Raw genomic sequence first — 17,942 nt, 5'->3', positions numbered from 1 at the left:
TACTCCTAGACCCTAGCACTACAGTTTCCATCAGTAAAGAGGCAGTGGGGGTCAAAATGCTGGTTCCATGGGACGAAGGACTTGACTGGATGGGAAGAGAGATTCCATGATCCTAGTCAAGGCTTCTGTCCAGGACAGACAGGATTCCAAAAAGCTTGAGGAGGGGAAGACCCTCCTCACCTCACAGATATAGCGAGAAGTCACCCTACCTAGATCGGGCCCTCCAGCATGGGTGTCTTATCACCCAGATGAGGGTGTCTGGGGAGTGGAAGACAAAGTGACAATTTAGGGTCCTCTGCCTCATGTCTTCCGGAAGTGCTCAACACCCTCTCTACAGGGAAGTGCAAGAAGCCGTCTCTTAATGTGGCAGCATAGGCCTGTCCTCCCCACACTCAAGAGGCCTGAAGCTGGAGGGTGGAGAGTTTAAGGCTAGCCTGGCTTACATGAGACCTTTCCTATCCTTTCAAAACAGTAATATAAAATAGCGAAAGGGACAGAACTGTGCTGTCTCTTGTGAAGGGGCCTATCCAGGGAGGGGAGACGGAGGAATTGCCTGGAGCTGAGGTGGCTGGGAAGCAGGGAAGTTTCAGAGATCAATTCGTTCACCTACCACCTACACATCCATTTCTAGACGTTAGACCACGGCTATCTTCTAGATAGGGACCCACTTATCTTGTTCCCATCCCTGTAGAAATAAGGGAGTGGGGCTAGCACATCAGAACACGCTGCTCCTCCTTTCTCCCCCCACCACACTAGCCAGTTTCTCTCCAAAATCAAGGACTCATTCACACTTTGATAGTTTCACATCAGTTTTATTAGATCTCAGAGTGTCTCTCTACAAGAGTTTCCCATTTTTCTACCACCCCTCGGGGCAGGTGGGGGCTTATTTGTCTTCTCAACTTCCTCCCATCTGACCCAACTTGTCCTCCCCACACTGGACAGAGGGATCAGGGGCTTCCCCTATCTAGAATCTGGGACTGAGCCCCCTCATTCCCTCAGGAGTCAGGACTTCCTGCCTCTAGGTCTCCCCTTCCTCTTCAGCGCCCTCACTGTAACTTCCAGCTGCAAGCTCTGCCCCAGGGCTCAGCGTGGGGTGGATAGGCGGCGGCACTCATGCATCCGGTAGGCACACATGTAGAAAATTCCTGTGTGAACAGACATCTCCATCGACACCCAACGCCCCCGCCCCCGGCCTACCTCTCCATCCCAAGAGACTTATTAACCCCCTCCCTTAGGATCACCAGTCCCTGATCCCTTTAGATCTACAGTCTGCCTTCAGATCTGTCCAGAATACCTTGTCGACTCCCCCTCTGAGGTTGCCTGCCTTTGCCCCGCCCCCTCCCCCCTGCCCCCCTCCCCTCACACCCCTCCCCCCCACAGCTTCAACCTTCCCGCCCCTCTGCCTCAGTACCTGCAAAGAAGGTCATGAGCAGGGCCACCCAGCCCAGGATGTAAGACCACGAGAAGCGCCAGTCCCCAAAGCGGCGGCCGAGGAAACTGACAGTGACTCCGGTGTAAATGGCCAAAGCCAACAGGACAAACAGGGCTGGGGAAGAGAGCATGGGGTGGGGCAGAGAATTAGCGATTAAAAAGGGAGGTTGATGGGGGTGGGGACAGAGGTGAGAATGAAGGTGATATGGGGTTCGGTGGGGATGGGATTGGGTGAGTACAAGGCTGGGAAGCACAGTAAAGCATTTAACAGTTCCTTGTTTCTAGATTCTGTGAGAACTACATCCTTGCAGTGTTCAGAGCTATAGAGTGTCTTAATTACTCTAAGGAGTGCCTTGGATCACACTAGAGTTTGTAAGAATTAACAGGTGACTCAGGGTGCCCATCAGAAACCCCTAGCAGGGGATGGGAGGGTATAATGGTTTGAATAAAAATGGCCCCCTTGAGCTCATATTTTTGAAAGCTTCACCATCAGGAAGTGGTGCTATTTGAAAGGATTAGAAGGGTTAGAAGTTGTGGCCTCGTTGGAGGAAATGTACTATTGGAAATGGGCTTTGAAGGAGCCCATGCAAGCTGAGAGTGTCTCCCTCTTGGCCAATGGACCAGAATGTAGCTCTCAGGCCCTTCTTTGGTGTTGTGAATGCCACCATTTTCCTCATCATGAAGCTAATGGACTAAATCCCTGAAACTGTAAGGCAGCCCCAATTAAATGCTTTCCCTTGTAAGAGATGCTGTAGTCATGGTGTCTCTTCACAGCAGTGACTAAGACAGAAGGTTATTAAGCTCTTCAGCCTGAGATATCAGCGCTGTTTCTGGGACAGAAGAAGCTTGGGGTGGGGGGAGGTTAGTCACAGTCCATGGCAGTGAGTCCATCTGTCTTCTCTGTCATCTCTACTGGATTTAGAACCACCTGAGGGATCTCTCTCTCTCTCTCTTTCTTTCTGTCTCTGTCTCTCTCTCTCTGTGAGAATGTGTTTCTCTTATTATTTGGTTTACGTATGTGTGCCACAGTACTTGTCAGGAGGTCCCAGAACAATCCTGTAGAGTTTGTTTTCTCTTTCTAGTGTGTGGGTTCAGGGGACATAAACTCAGTTTGACAGGTATGACAGCAAGTGAGTTTAGCCAGTGAGCTGTCTCAGCAGCTCTGCACAGCATTTTAACTAAAGTAGAATGTCCCCAATGAACGTGGACAATGGTGTCTCATGGGCTGTGGCCCTGGACAGAATAGAAAACAAAACAAAAACAAAACAAAAACAACAAAAGAAACAAAAACAACAAACAAACAAACAAACAAAAACAAGGTGAGCTGAGTACAAGCTGTCATCTCTGCTTCCTACCTGTGGATGTAATGTGACTAGCTGCCTCATGCTTCTGCCATCTTGACTTCTCTGCCATGATGGTCTGCGCCCTCAAACTGTGAACCAAATATATCCTACCTTCCTTAAGTTGTTGTTGTTGTTTTTAAATAAATAATTGGTCATAGTAGTGAGAAATGCCACTAATGTGCTATTCCTCACCTGTGCAATGAAATTCTGCCTGGTCTGCCTAGACTCACCATTTCTTCATTTGTTGGTCTTGGGCTGAATCTCTGTAAAGAGGCTGTTACTCTATGTGTCAGTCATTCTTAAGGCCTATGGGGTGTTGGTATGTGAACCCCTGCCTGGAATCCCCCAGTGAGAGCCTGAGTGTGATTCCGTGGTAGAACGTCTTTCTAGTACCTTCCTGGGTGTACGTACGTCCTTCCTCACCAGGACAAAAGAGAGAAAGGAAGGAAGGGAGGGGAGGAAGTGATCACCTCTCATTAAGAATTAGGGCTAAAAGCAAAGCAGAAAGAGTCAGCGGAGCTTGGTCTAGGGATGAGAGAGGGAATGGAGCGGAGAGTGACAAGGAGTGGGTGTCGGTCGGAGTGGGCTTGAGGCGTTACACAGTTTGGGTGGGGAAGGAAGGGTGGGTTCACTCACTGGAGGCAAAAAACATGATGCCGGCAGAGAAGGGCCTGGAGAGGCGGGTGAAGGTAGACTGCTGCGCAAAGGCGAGGACGCCCATGATGATGCCCGAGGTGGCACACAGGGCAGACAGGATCATGAAAGCCCGGGTGGCATTCCAGTATGCTGTGGGGACACATAACAGTCACTCCTGGGCGGCTACCTCTGGGATTACCATGCCTTGGCTTTCTCCATGCATTTATTTCAGCTCTACCCTCTTTTGACCTGGTGCACTCATACTTATCCTTCAAAACCCCAGCCCTCAAGACCTCTTCTGGGAAGCATCGCTCTGATTGTGGTCCTCTGCTCTGGCTTCTGTCTGTTCTATTTAGCTTGACTTATCCTTGAGGACCAGAACTAGCTTGGCTCTTGCTGTGAACACCCCCAGCATAGCCTGGCTTACATATAGGCCTTGTGAAATGTTTGTTGAGTGGACATTTCCTCATATGCTTTTGACAATAATCTCTATCATACTGACCCCCTCCAGCTCATCCATTATATTTTCCTGTATCAGAAAAGTCCAGTTCTTTTGTTTTAACTGTATGTGTCTAAAAAGCCCGGGGCTTCCTAGTCTCTCATGCATCCCTGGCCCCTGGACACCTGTCTGGCACATGATATTTACTTATAATTTTAGAGACTGGGCCTCTTGTAGCCCAGGTTATCCTTGAACTCATGATGTAGCTAAGATTGACCCTGAATTCCTGACCCTCCTACCTCCACCTTCCATGTGCTGGAATTACAGGCTTAAGGCACCTTGCTTTCCTCTGGTTTTAAGACGGGCTGTGTCTACATAACCCATGTTTTCCTGAAAGCCTGAGTTGTCTGGCTTTTCCCAAGTCTGCCTCTGCTCAATCTTTCCACACAGCTGGACTGCCTGCCAGCATTCCTGGGAGATGGAAGGTGGCTGTCCCATAGAAAGTGCTTGAGCTACATAAGCACTTAGTAGGTTCAGCCTATTACTGTTGTTTTCAGGAATAAAACCCAATAATTATTAATTAACATACTGTAGAATATCTTGTGTGATATAACATGTATTATGATATGTTAGCTTATCATATGCTGTATTTATATGGTACATTAAACAAAACATATTAGGTATTACTAATTTTCCATGCTTTAGGTAGTATATTATGCACAGTATATTAATATAGAGTATTATTCATTAATATATGCTTATGCCCAATATATACTATGTAACGTATTTCTCCATGTCACCCTTCTTCCATCGTGTGTGTGTGTGTGTGTGTGTGTGTGTGTGCATTTGTGCATGCACATGCATGCATACCTGTGCGTGTTTTTGTGGATGCATGTGTGTATATGCATGTTGAGGCCCAAGGTCAACCTTGGCTCCCATTCCTCAGGAGTTCTTTACCTTGTTTCTTGAAACACAGTCTCTCACTGGTCTAGTTCACCAAGTAGACTAAGCTGGCTGGCCAGTGAACCCCAGGTCTGCCTCTCTCTCTGCTGCTTCAGGGTTGAACTTATGCACCTTTTATTTATTTGTAATAGGTAATAGGCAATCTTCCTGCCTCAGCCTCCTGGTTCTGGGTTTACAGGAGTAAGCCATTTTGCCTATTGAGCTGTCTAGCCTGCCTGCCTGCCTGCCCACTACCTGCCTGCCCTGCCTGCCCTGTCTGCCTGCCTGCCCACTGCCTGCCTGCCCTGCCTGCCCTGCCTGCCTGCCCTGCCTGTCTACCTACTCACCTCTGATGGGTGGAAATGTGAATAGACCCCATAGACTCATCTGTTTGGATGCTTGCTCCCCAGTTGGTGGTATCGTTTGGGAAGGATTGGGAGACGTGACCTTCTTGGGAGGAAGTGTGTCACTTGGGGTGGACTTTGTGGTTTCTAAAGTCCATGCCAGGCCCAGTGTTGCCTGCCTTTCTCTGTTTCTACTCGTGGATTAAGAAGTGACTGATCAGCTACGACTGCAGCACCACGCCTGCCTGCCTGCCCGCCTGCCACCACACTCTCCATCATAATGGTCATGGACTCTAACACTTTGAAACTGTAAGCAAGCCCCAATAAACTCTTTCTTTATGAATTGCCTTGGTCATGGTGTTTTGTCATGGCAGTAAAGAGAAACTAAGATGCTTTCTACCTGTCTATGCAGCCATCCATCCATCTATCCTATCCTATCACCTAGCTTGTCCTGTCCTTCTGTCTGTCTATCTAGCATCCATTTACCTATTCTACCCACCGTCTTTCTATACATCTATCCATCCTGCCCACCATATAGCGTATCCTATCCATCACATTCCTCCTATCTAACCAAACATCTACCCCTCTATCATCGTTCCTATCTGCCTACCATCTATCGTCTATCAATCAATCAATCAATCAATCAATCAATCAATCAATCTATCATCTATCCATTCACCCACCCATCTACCTATCATCTATCATATCTATATTGGTCAATCAACAATCAATCAATCAATCAATTAATCACCTACTCATCCACCCATGGATCCATGCATCTATAATTACATGGCCTAGTACATAGCAGGTATCAAAAAGTATTTCATCTGGCACACAGACCATTAACAGTCGCTGTGGTCCCTGTCTTTAACACTGTTTATTGGCTCATAGCATTTATTTATTTAATTTGCATGTTGAGACAGAGTCTCACTATGTAGTCCCAAGGTCCCAATTTTCCTGTCTTCCCATCCGAAGAGGTAAGATTATAGGCCTGTGCTACCACACCCAGCTCGTAGCAGATGTTTATAAAATGCTGCTTATAAAAAAGTGAAGCAATCCCATCCTCACTGCTGCATCTGATACCTTTTCTTGTGGGAAAATGCAACTCCATTAACCCAACCACAAAACCTTACATCCTGTCCCTGCAACTAGAAAACAATCCAGAGATGTTAAATCTGTTCCACTCCCTGTTGGATATCCCTGTGCTAGTGCCCCTGAACTTCTGAGCCACCATGCTTTCCCTGAGAATACTAGGGTGATGGCTGTGAGGGGCTGTGCTTTAGGGGGGAGGGCCAGACTGTAGCACCACTCAGACCATGGCCTCAAGGCTCACCGATGCTCTCTGTCTGCAGGAAGCACTTGTTGCCCAGGCAGTACCGCCACAGGCCCTGGTGTGCGAAGGACCCCGACAGCCGGTACTGCATCCAGTGGTCCGTCGCTGTGGCTACCACCAACAGGATGGTCCCCACCCAGGCACAGAAGAGACCGCCACCCATGAAGCTGTACATGGTCATCTGTGGAGAAGGGAAGAGCTGAGGTTGGGGCTGAGAGAGGAGGGTTGGGGTCTGGACCCTTGGGTTTGAGAGGAAGGCTGGGAATAGATTTATGGGTCTAAAGGAGGAGAGAAGGGGGTACGGACTGTGCTCTTGAGTCTGAGGGAAGTGGGCAGGTGCCTGGACCTCTTGGTTTGAGGGAAGAGGGATGGAAATCTGGCTTCTTCATTCCTGACAGGAAGATGCCCAGGACCCTCTATTCTTGGCTCTTGGAGAGGGAGGGCTGGAGCTGGGAGTCAAGTTCCCAGGAGGGAAGGGCCTGGGAGCCTAAACTTTCTCTGGTAGGGGCCTGAAGATCCCATTCCGGTGCCTACCTGAGTGGCAGAGTCCGTTCTGAGCCCTCCTTCTGCCACAGCCCCTCTGTGGAGACTGAGCCGAGCCAGGTTGCTGGCATCTCTGCCTCATGGTTCCCGCAAATCCCTTAAGCTGCCCCACACAATGGCTGCATGGCCCAGCAGCTTCCAGTAGGCAGAAACACAGTGGCAGCAGAGGCCCCAATGGAATTTGCTGACATAGGGGACGAAGGGGCCCCATCATCCTCTGTCTGTGACCCTCCCCATGTACCAGGCTTTACTCTCGGTTCCCACCCTGGGTAGCCTGTGCTTCTTCAGAAAGCAAAGCCCACACAAAGAGATAGAGCAGAAATCCTTGTATTGTTCAACCTGGGCTTCCCAGGCAAAGGGACACAACACGGCAGTGGTGGGGGTGGATGCAGGTGTCCAGACATGTCAGGGCAAGGGGTTCCTTGTAGGTAGGATCAAGGGCTTGTCAGAGCCGGGCTGGGACATGCAGATGCTCAGGCAAAGGCTGGAGCAGGAGGAGAGTGCAGTCGTAATGTGAAGATGAATATGAAGGCGTATGAGGGTCAGGAAGGGGCCAATGAGCCCCGTCCAGTGGTCCCCATTGATCTTAGCACCCAGGCGGCGGAGAGAGGATTTGCTGAGACTGGATTTAAAACAGAGCAAAGTGAGTTGTGAGTGATGATCCCAATCTTTATTCCAGATACTTAGAAGGCAGAGACAGGGGGAATCGCAAGTTCAAGGCCAGCTTGGACACTTGGCGAGACCCTTTCTCAAGATAAAAATAAAAAAGGTTGTAGCCTACATTAGTGTTTAAGTGGGACTTGGGAGGCTAGTACTGGAAGAAACACACACACACACACACACACACACACACACACACACACACACACACACAGCCCAAACAGGAATGAACATGGGTTTGTGCTGAAGGCCAAAAGTGGAGTCAGGGAAGGTTGGTGAAGATCAAATAATTGTGGAGTGGGGAGAGGAAGGGATTTTGGGTGATGCTTTGGTCTGGAAATGGGTTTGGAGCATCCTGGAAACATTGAGCATAAGCTGGGATAGTAGTGGGGCTTGGACGCTGTGAGTCTGGGCACAGGAGTTTTTGTATTTGGGATGCTAAATCAGGTTTGGGCTTTTGTGGTTTGCGGGGGAGGGTACCTCTGAAGGATTAAGAACTCTGGGCTCTGGGAACGCCCCTGGGTGACTGAGTGCTGGATGATCTTCAGGGTTCTTAGTAGTCTGTCTCCCAGTCTTCAGAAACTGGTGCTGGGGGCAAGGGTTGCTCCAGGCCTGCAGCTTCCTTCTTCCCATCTTGAGATGGCGGTGTCAGCAGCGGGGTCTTGAGGCTGGCCTCAGGGCCCCCAGCCATGCTCCTTTCCCGGTCTTCAGCTCTCCGTGGGCCCCATCGTGACTGCCCTCGGCCTCTGCCCCAGCCCCGGGAAGGCCTGTGCTGAACCTCCCAGCCCCCACGGGCCTGGCCTGATCTCCTGGGTGGCCTCCTGACTGTGTTTGGCCCGCTTTGGCATGACTGGGCCGAGCAGGAGCAGGGGGGTAAGGACTGCTGGAGGTTGTAGGTCCCCAGTAGAGCACTGTGTAGGAGGTAGGATAGAGTGTCCAGGCGGATGGGGACAGTGACAGAGGCCAGGTGCTCTGGGAGCCCTAGGTGGGCTGGGTCTAGGGTGCTCAGGAGCCAGGGTGGTAGGGTTGGTGTGGCTGAAGCAGGCAATGCCTCAGTCTCAGGTAACGGCAGAGAAGGGTTGTCCCTAGGAAGACAATAAGGCTGGTTAGTACGTTGCCAGCTGCTGGGTACCTTTGCATCGCAAAGCATTGGTGGCTTCCTCCATTTGCAATTTCCTATTAGTTCCAGGACCCATACTTCAGTTCCAGTTCCCAGCTGCTGTGTCTAAGGCTTAACTTTGTAATTAATCAATTTACTTATTTGAGACAAGGTTCCATGTAGCCAGGCTAGTCTCATACTCTGCCTCGTGGCTGGGATGACCCCAAACTTCTGCTCCTTCTGCCCCCATGTCTGAAAGTATCTTTCTCAACAGTCGGCCACCAAAATCCTTGAGGGAGTTTCTATAACACCTGAGTCTGTTTGGTTTTTTATTTTTATTTTTTCGTTTTTCTAGATAGGGTTTCTCTGTGTAGTCTTGGCTGTCCTGGACTCACTTTGTAGACCAGGCTGGCCTCGGTACTCACAGCGATCCACCTGCCTCTGCCTCTTGTGCTGGGATTAAAGGCCTGCGCCACCACGCCCGGCTTGTCAGGATACTTTTAGTTCAAGATACTTCTCATTCTAATGTTCTGTCCCATTGTCTTCGCAAAGCTCTCTTTCCTGGAAGGATTTTTATTTTTTTATTTTTTATTTTTTATCTCACTCACCTGTTACACAAAGCCTCATCCTTTAGCTCGTCCATCTTCTCAAGAGAGTCTGAAGTGTTTTCTAGATCCTTCTGGGCTTTAACAGGAAGGGGAGGGGCAAAAGAAGAAACAGGGCAGGGCCTGTAAATCAAAGCGCGTAGCTCCGGGGCGTGGCTATCGGAATGCTGGGAGCTGCCATTGGGCAGCCTAGAATACCCTCCCACCCAGCTGCTGCAGTTCATCTCATCCAGGGGCCGGGGCCAGGATCTGGCAACTCTCCAATCCCAGCTTTTGTTGCTTGGACCTATGGTTCTAGACAACAGGCCTCCTCCCTCAGACTCAGGGGTTCTGGCCTAGCCTTTTTTCTTCAGACCCAGGAGGTTCAGGATCTAGCCTTCTTCCTCAGATCTTCACCCTCCTTACTTAGAACCAGGGCTTCAGACCCAGTCTCCTCCCTTAAACCCGACAGTGCAGACCTGAGCCTCCTTACACAGACTCAGGAGCGCAGACCTCAGCCTCCTCCCACAGACTCAGGAGCGCAGACCCCAGCCTCCTCCCTCAGACTCAGGAGCGCAGACCTCAGCTTCCTTCCTCAGATTTCTGCCGTTGCGCTGCTCAGCATGTTCTGAAAAATTGCTGTGACTTTTAGACTGGGGACCCAAGTCGTAGTAAACTTAGGCACCCCTTAGGCATTCTATTACACGTGACCTCTAATTTGCTTTGTGACCTTAAGCCTACCTAGTCTCTTTGCTTCGGTTTCCCTATTTTAGATATGGGGCTAATGGCACTGGTTTTGGTGAGACGCTTGTGTAAACACTATTCTAGTTGCTGTTATGGGTCTGGGGTCATTCAGAGATTCACCAGTCTGATAATTAATACATTTTAATGAAAGAAGAGGCTTTTATTCAACTACTGGTGCTGAGTGTACACCCAAATACAACCCAGGCATATCAGTTGGGAGTTTATAGAATTAAGGAACACAAAGTTCCATTTTGTTTACCCGAACGAAGAAGGTTATCTGAAGCAAAGCCTCGTTTTTGCTTATGGGAGCAAAAGCAGCAGTTAACCTTATGGTCTCACACAAGCAACAGTTTTCTTAAAACAGTACAAGACCAAGCATTGGCGATTTGGAAGTCTGATTTTGCTTTGTAGTTCTTTGCAAAGTGAAAGCACAGTAATTTTTTGAAGTTTTAAACATAAAGTGTCCAGGTGGTGGTGGTTCTTGGGAGGCAGAGGCAGGCGGATCTCTATGACTTCGAGGCCAATCATGGTCTACAGAGAAAGTCCAGGAAAGTGAGCCATCAACTTAACGTTACCCACCATCTTCTATCAGAGATTTATTTTTATTTTCAATTATGGGTATGCATGTGTGCATATATGTCTATGTAAGTATAGGACCTGCAGAAGCCAGAAGAGGGGTTCAGATTCCCTGGAGCTGGAGTTACAGGCAGCTGTAAGCTTGGAAAATTGAACTCAGGTCCTCTGCGAGAGCAGCAAGTGTTCTTAACCACTGTTATCTCTCCAGCCCCTTAGCTGGAGACACTGAGATCTACCTATTGTCGCTGCAGCCTGTTGAGAAGCCATTGCCCTTCTGTCCATTTATTTATGGAATATTTATGGCGGTGGAGGCAGGAGGACCAGGAGATCAAGCTTGCTCTCAGCTACATAGGGAATTCCAGGCCTGCTTGGGCTACATAAGACCCTGTTTCAAAAACAAAACAAAACTCAACCAACCAGAGTATCTGAAGATATTAAATCAGGGCAATGGAAGTATTAGGATAGATGCTTAGAGAAGGGTATCTAAGAAGGTTCTAGAAGGCCTGGAGGTTGACTGGTCTAGTGGACAAAACAGAGTAGGGGTGTGGTCACAGCAAGCACAGGAGTGAGGACGGAAAGGGCTGAATTTGTCTTTTTTCAATTTAATTACATTATTTAATGAAACATTTATTTTGGGGGGTGAGGCAAGAGTTCATGTAGTGAAGGCTGGTCCCACACTCACTATGTAGCTGAAGAGGACCTTGAATTTCGGATCCTCCTGCTTCTATCTCCCAAGTGTTAGAATGACAGACATGTGCCACCACTTAGGTTTTATGTAGTGCTGGGGATTGACTCAGGACTTTGTGCATGCTAAGGAAGCACTCTACCTACAAACTACATCCCCAGCCTGAAATTTTGAGCCTTTGATTTGTTCTTTTCTTTTCTTTTTTTTTTTCAATTTGTTTTTGTGATGTTGGAAACCTCTTTTTAAAATTTTAATTAAAAAATTATAAATAAGGTGTTTTAGCTGCCTTATTTTGTATCACATGCATGCAGTGCCCGAGAAAGCCAGATGATGGCGTCAGATCCCCTGGAACTGGGGTTACAGAAAGTGGTGAGCTGCCACGTGGGTAGTGGGACTTGAACCCTGGTCCTCTGAAGAACAGCAAGTGTTCCTAATCGCTGAATCATTTCTCTGGTTCTAACCTTCACATGCTCAGCATGTGCTCTTGCATTCTTCCTCTTTCCCCCCTTCCCCTCTCCTTTCCTCTTTCCTCCCTTCTCTTCTCTCTTTCCAGAGTCTCATGTAGCTTAGGCTGTCCTCAAATTTAAATTTGCTATGTAGCCAATGGTGACCTCAAACTCCTGATTCTTCTGTCTCCTGCCTTCCCAGCACCGGCATTACAGTAAATAGTCCCTGTCCCCACCTCAAAGCACTATTGGGATGGAATCTGGGGCCTCTGGTACGCCTGGCAGGCCCTCTGCCACTGAGCTGTAACCCTCAGCCCAATTTCACTGTCAGAGAAAGGAAGGCTGTGGAAATACAGCTGTAATCCTAGCACTGAAGAATCAGGCAGAGACAGGAGGGTGAGGGTCAACTCAGCCTGGCATCTGCCTGGGCTGCACAAGCAGACCCTATCTTGATTAAAACACACACACACACACACACACACACACACACACACACACTACACACACACACACCAAAAACACAACCTCTTTGAATGATTTTAAGCTCATATGTGACATAGTTTGACTTTCTCCTTGGGAAGAAACTTTGTCTGTGTTTGGAGAATGGGGTTTTGATGTGTAGGGAGCCTGGGAGCTGAAGGTCAAATTGAGAAGTGTTTGGGAAGCAGGGCAGCCTATTGGACGGTGAGAGTTGTTACCCCCAAGTTAAAGATGACACAGAGCTTTTCATCTGTTTGTTTGTTTCTCAGTGTTAGAGGTTGAACCTGGCACAGGCTCTCTCTCCCACTGACCAAATCTCCAGCTCCTCAGCTAGTACAGACTTTTAGAAAGCCACAAAGGCTTTCCAGAGTGAAGGAGTTTCTTCTAGATTATTTTTTATTTTATTTTATTTTTATTTTTGTTGTTGCTACCCTCCAGGTTCAGCTCCACTTTGAACGAGGGGAACCCTCCACCTTGGCTGCCTATACACCTGGCCCTTTAAGGGCAGCTTCCTCCCTTTGGTACCCAGGAAGTCGTTGCCAGTCAGTAAGCTCTGGGGTTTGCTGCAAACCCATTGGCTCTTTTGTTCTGTCCTTGCAAGAAGAGGCAAAGCAGTTGGTAAGAAGGGTTTAGAAAACTCATCTAAAAGTCATTGTGAGGGTCACAGTGGTTTAGAAAGCAGCAGAGAAGGAGGCCCAGGGGACTAGTTGATTGTGGGTGTGACCTCCAGCCAGCTCTGCAAAGCTGTGACCTCTCAGCCAAATTACTTATCTTCAGTTTTTAGGTTCTTACTTTATTAGGAAGCAATAGTGTAGCGAGGCCTCAGCATGCTGCTTGCTGCTTGTTCGGGACATAGGTGTCTATATTTTTATTTTTGCGCATGTAGGTGCATATGCTTACGTGTGGCGGTGAAAGGATATCCTTGGTATCGTTCTTCAAGCACTATACACTTTTAAAAGACAGTTTATCACTAGTCAGGTGGGTCCGGTCGCCATCAAGCTCCTAGGGATCCACCTAAGTGTCCCCAGCACTGAGATGACAAGTGACTACTACAATGTCTGGCTTTTAAACTCTTTTAAAACTTCATTTATCTATCTATCTATCTATCTATTCATCCACCTATCTATCCGTGTGTGTATTTGTAATGGAGAGTGAACATCAGAGCACAACTTGTGGTAATTGGTTCTCTCCTTCCACCATGTGGATTCTGGGGATTGAACTCAGGTCAGCAGGCTTGGCAGGATGTTCTCTCAGCCACTTGAAGGCCTTTTATTTGTCCTTTAACCTGGGTTCTGGAGATCAAATTCAGGATACCAATAGAGCTGTCTCCCTAGCCTGGTATCTGTGTTTTAAAGCACACATTCACACACAGACACAGACACACACACACACACACACAGACACACACACACACACACACACACAGTCAGACCAACAGTAGCTGAGATGGTAGAGGAAGCAGCTAGCACCCTTTGACATTCAGGATGGAGAATGTTCGGAAACTCTTGATATAGGAAATGATAAAGCCAAGCCGGAGTTACCACTAAGATTTTGTGTCAGGGCATCTGGGGGAGGCGGTGGGCGGAGGAAGTATCTTCTGAGGGGTTGCCCTTAGGAGTTGCCACATATGCTGTGCTGCCCTCTAGAGATGGAGGCTGTCACTGCAGGTGTGGGAAGCTTCCCTGGAGCCATTTCACTCATCTCTGTCCCCAGGTCCTCCTTTTTCTCTTCAGTTCTCTTCAGAGTGTAACGGGGGAGTGGGGCCACCGTCACCACCTCCTGCTTCAGAAGCTGATTTTACAGAGTGTCACAAACTGCTCTAAGGTTCACTACCTGGCAAGGTACCAGTGCGAACTTGTGTGAGATGGGGAAGACGGGGAAGGTAGATGACAGAGTTTGGGCTGAGCTCGAAAGCAAGCCGCAAGACTAGAATTAGGTGTGTTTGACCACTTATTGATTTTGTGGATTGAAATGTTTTGTTTTGTTTTGAGACAAGGTCTCACCATGGGAACCCCAATGGCCCTGGGACTCGCTATGTTAAACAGTCTGGGCTCAAGTTCACAGAGACGTGCCTCCCAGGTGCTTGGATTAACGGAATATGCCACCACCCCCTGTGCTACATGTAACAGAGTCTCACATAGCTCAAGGTGGCCTGGAACTTTCTATGTAGCAGAGGATGACCTTAATGGATCTTCCTTATGAGAGAGTGCACTATCATGGCCTCTTTCTGTGATGCCGGTAATTAGAACCAGAGCTTCATGCGTGCTAGGCGAACTCCCCTAAATGAGCTATGTTCCCCCGACACATCAAGAAGCTATGAATGTTATCATACAGTGATGGCCCTGGACAAGTTATGGAGTTCTATTCTTTTGTTGCTGTTGTTATTTTGAGGTTGGACCCTGGAGCTCACTATATAGATCAGGCTGGCCTCCAACTCAAAGAAACACACCTGTCTCAGCCTCCCAAGTGTTGCTTTAAAGACAAGCACTACCACACCTAGCAAGAGGAACTTAGTCTCCTGTCAAGAGACAGAAGAATTGGTGACTCCTTCTTTGAGAAGCTCACACCCATCCTCTCAGGTAGTTCATCTTTCCTCCTGGGTCTTTTAGCTCTGGTGCTTAAGTCCCTCTGTTGAGGGGCTGAAGAGATAGCTCAGTGGTTAAGAGCACTGGCTGCTCTTCCAGAAAAGCTAGTTTAGTTCCCAGCACCCATGTGGCAGCTCACAACCACCTGTAACTCATTTTGGGGGATCTGTTGCTCTCTTCTGAGTACCCCAGGTGCCAGACATATACTCGGCACACTTATATCTAGCTATGCAGGCAAAAACACTCATAGCCATAAAATAAGTGAATAAATCTTTATCGGTACCTCCCCCACAACAGAAAAATTGCGAAAAAAAATTCCCTTTGGCCAACCATGTCCTCCTGCTTTTACTCCAAGGAAAGCCCATTTTTGGATACTCACTATGCAGCTCCAGCTAAGAGAAGCCACAGTTATGGCCACTTATGTCAAGAATCACTTGTCCCATTAGTGGTCATTGTGTACCCAAAACTTTGCACAACAAGGCTAAGAAATGGGGATAGAACGAATAAAAAGTACACTCTAGGGTCAGGTGTCAAGGTGAACCAGTGTTGGATGGGGGAGAGAAACTGGGATTTGAATTGGGTTTCAGGTGGGCTAAGCTTTGTTGTTTATTCTCTTCATTGTGTCTCAGTTAATTCCCCCCTCCCACCATTTGGGTCCCAGGGATAGAACTTAGGCCATCAGCTTGGCAGCAGGTAGATGCCTTTACCTGCTAAATCCTCACTAGCCCCAGGCAGTGGGGCTTGGGATGTCACTCAGCCTAAGTAGAAGGCTTGCTTAATATGCACAAAGTCCCAGGTTCAGTCTCCAACACTTCCTAAGCCAGGTGTGGTGGCACATGGCTGTGACCCAGCTTGGGAGATGGGAACAGGAGGCTCAGAGGTTCTCAGTTATCCTTTGTTACATTTGTAACTTGAAGCCAGACTGTATATAAAAGGAAGGAAACAGCCAGGCTTGGTGGCACACTGTATTAATTCCAGCATTGAGGAGGCAGAGGCAGGAAGATCACGAGTTCAAGGCCAGCTTGGTCTACCTAGTGGGTTAGAGACCACTAAGGGCTATACAAAGAGGGAGCCCCTATCTAAAAAGGCGTAGAAGCAAACAAAAAGAACCTCAAAGCAAACAAATCACGGGTGAATAAAAGACTTGATAAAAGGTGAGACATTTTGTGTCTTAAGGTCAGAGGACAACTTGGGGGAGTCAGCTCTCTCCTTCTGCCAGGTGTGTCCTGAAAATTGAACTCGGGCCTCTGGACTTGGTTGCAAGTATCCTAACCTGCCAAGCCATCATACTGTCCCAGGAAAGGATTTTTAACAGAGGATGTCTGGGTCAGCCATTAGCAAAATAAAGCTTTCCTGTGCTTACATGTGTTGAAGGTAATGGTCCCCGATGGGCTGGTTGAAGAGGGGTCCTGGCCATCCCTCGAGTTCAGCTGGGTCTCCTCTTCACACCCCCCCACCTATTAACACACCACCACTTGTCCCTGAGAGTTCTGAGTAATCATGCTTCTCCCTCAAGTCCCAAGACATTGTTGCAGAAGTCGTGACCTTAACACATGTATTTTGAAATAACTGACCTCTGCCCAAGTCTGTTGCTTTAGTCATACAGACTTCTGAACTTCAAGGTTAAAGAGGCATTCAAGGGTGGCTTTCCAAATTAAAGCAGACCATAATAGTATCTCCCGTCCTTTATCCTGTTTGTGGACACCCATTCCACTTTCTCTGGAGGGCCTTCTAGTATCAACCCTACACATTGCAATGCTCACCCACTTAAGGGTCTATTTGAGTCTCTTCACCCTCCATTTTTATGTGTGTGTGTATACGTGTGCACATGTGTGCATGTGTGTGTGTGTGTGCATGCATGTGCACATGTATAAGGTGTGATGTCAGGAATAATACTTATTAATGAGTTAGAGTGTGGTGATTTGAATGAAAATGGCCCCCATAGGCTCATATATTTGAACACTTGATCCCAAATATGTGCAACTATTTGGGAAGGATTAAGTGGTGTGGTCTTGTTACAGGAGATGTTGTTGGGGTGTGTATGTCACTGGAAGCAGGCTTTGAAGTCTCAAAAGTCCACACCATTCTGATTTGGCTCTCTGCCCCATGCTTCATGGCAGTAGAAAAGAAACTAAGGTGTAGGGTCTCACAATCAAACCCAGAGCTCACTGATGCTGGAATGTGGCCTTGTTGGAGGAAGTGTATCACTGAGGGTGGTTTCAAAGGCCCACGCCACTCCCAGTTAGCTGTCTCTCTCTGCCTTGTGCATGTGGATCAAGATGTATCTCAGTTACTTCTCTAGCAGCATGCTTGCCTGCCTGCCTGACAGCCATCATCCCTGCCATTATGATCATGAGCCTCCAAATTAAACACTTTCTTCCATAAGATGTCCTGGTCATGGTGTTTGGTTATAGCAATAGAAAAGTAACTAAGTGTGCTTGCTAGTCTTATGTCAGTTTGACACACAAACTAGAGTCATCTGAATAAGCAGAACCTTAACTGAGAAAATGTCTCCATAAGATTTAGCTGTACAGCATTTTCTTAATTAGTTATTGGTGGGGGAAGACCAGCCCTGGGCAAGTGGTCCTGGGTTCTATAAGAAAGCAGGCTGAGCAAGCCACGGGTAAGAAGCCAGTAAGCAGCACTCCTCCACAACCTCTGTCTCAGTTCCTGCCTCCAGGTTCCTGCCCTGTTTGAGGTCCTTCCCTGACTACCTTTGATGATGAACAGAGAAGTATGAGACAGATGAACCCTTTCTTCCATAGCTTGCTTTTTGGTCCTGGTGTTTCTTTGCAGCAATAGAAACCCCAACTAAGACACCAAGGTAAGAAGAAAGAGGCTCTAAGTAGATCAGTGTGGTTTTGGCTTCAACACTGAAGATGGCCGACTTCTGGTTTCTTCCTCCTTAGCAGAGCAGATTGGGTGGGCTTTAGTTACTGTTGAGTGGGACTTTCAAATCTTCCATAGGCTTTGATGAAAGTCTCCTTCCTCTACCATAATATGACAGATGGCGTTTCGGTGGGCGTCCATGAGAGGTGGATAGGACATGGGGACTTGGGAATCAAGAGAGCC

The 17,942-nt window shown here is 48.0% G+C and overlaps 2 protein-coding genes across 2 annotated transcripts; both read right to left on the bottom strand.

Moving 5' to 3' along the window:
- Positions 1 to 869: 869 nt before the first annotated feature.
- Lim2 (lens intrinsic membrane protein 2) lies at positions 870 to 6,643 on the bottom strand. Its single transcript, XM_051149400.1, has 4 exons — positions 6,469 to 6,643; positions 3,411 to 3,560; positions 1,412 to 1,546; positions 870 to 1,145 (listed from the first exon to the last, which is right to left on the bottom strand). The coding sequence occupies exons 1-4, from the start codon at positions 6,641 to 6,643 to the stop codon at positions 1,084 to 1,086; spliced, it is 522 nt and encodes a 173-aa protein (XP_051005357.1). The 3' UTR covers positions 870 to 1,083.
- A 1,509-nt stretch (positions 6,644 to 8,152) lies between these two features.
- On the bottom strand, positions 8,153 to 9,569 carry C7H19orf84 (chromosome 7 C19orf84 homolog). Its single transcript, XM_051149399.1, has 2 exons — positions 9,379 to 9,569; positions 8,153 to 8,756 (listed from the first exon to the last, which is right to left on the bottom strand). The coding sequence occupies exons 1-2, from the start codon at positions 9,411 to 9,413 to the stop codon at positions 8,225 to 8,227; spliced, it is 567 nt and encodes a 188-aa protein (XP_051005356.1). The 5' UTR covers positions 9,414 to 9,569; the 3' UTR covers positions 8,153 to 8,224.
- Positions 9,570 to 17,942: the final 8,373 nt, after the last annotated feature.

The sequence above is a fragment of the Acomys russatus genome, chromosome 7, assembly GCF_903995435.1.
Source record: "Acomys russatus chromosome 7, mAcoRus1.1, whole genome shotgun sequence".
Taxonomy (NCBI): domain Eukaryota; kingdom Metazoa; phylum Chordata; class Mammalia; order Rodentia; family Muridae; genus Acomys; species Acomys russatus.
Note: the sequence above shows the minus strand (reverse complement) of the source record. Positions and strands in the feature narration are given on the sequence as shown.

Excerpts from the sequence above, each read along its gene's own strand:
- C7H19orf84 (XM_051149399.1), bottom strand. The coding sequence starts at position 9,413 with ATGGACGAGCTAAAGGATGAGGCTTTGTGTAACAG. Across the intron at positions 8,757-9,378 it reads GATGAGGCTTTGTGTAACAG|GGACAACCCTTCTCTGCCGT; the intron begins GTGAGTGAGATA and ends TTGTCTTCCTAG.
- Lim2 (XM_051149400.1), bottom strand. The coding sequence starts at position 6,643 with ATGTACAGCTTCATGGGTGGCGGTCTCTTCTGTGCCTGGGTGGGGACC. Across the intron at positions 3,561-6,468 it reads CCTGCAGACAGAGAGCATCG|CATACTGGAATGCCACCCGG; the intron begins GTGAGCCTTGAG and ends GTGTCCCCACAG. Across the intron at positions 1,146-1,411 it reads GCTCATGACCTTCTTTGCAG|GAATTTTCTACATGTGTGCC; the intron begins GTACTGAGGCAG and ends CTGTTCACACAG.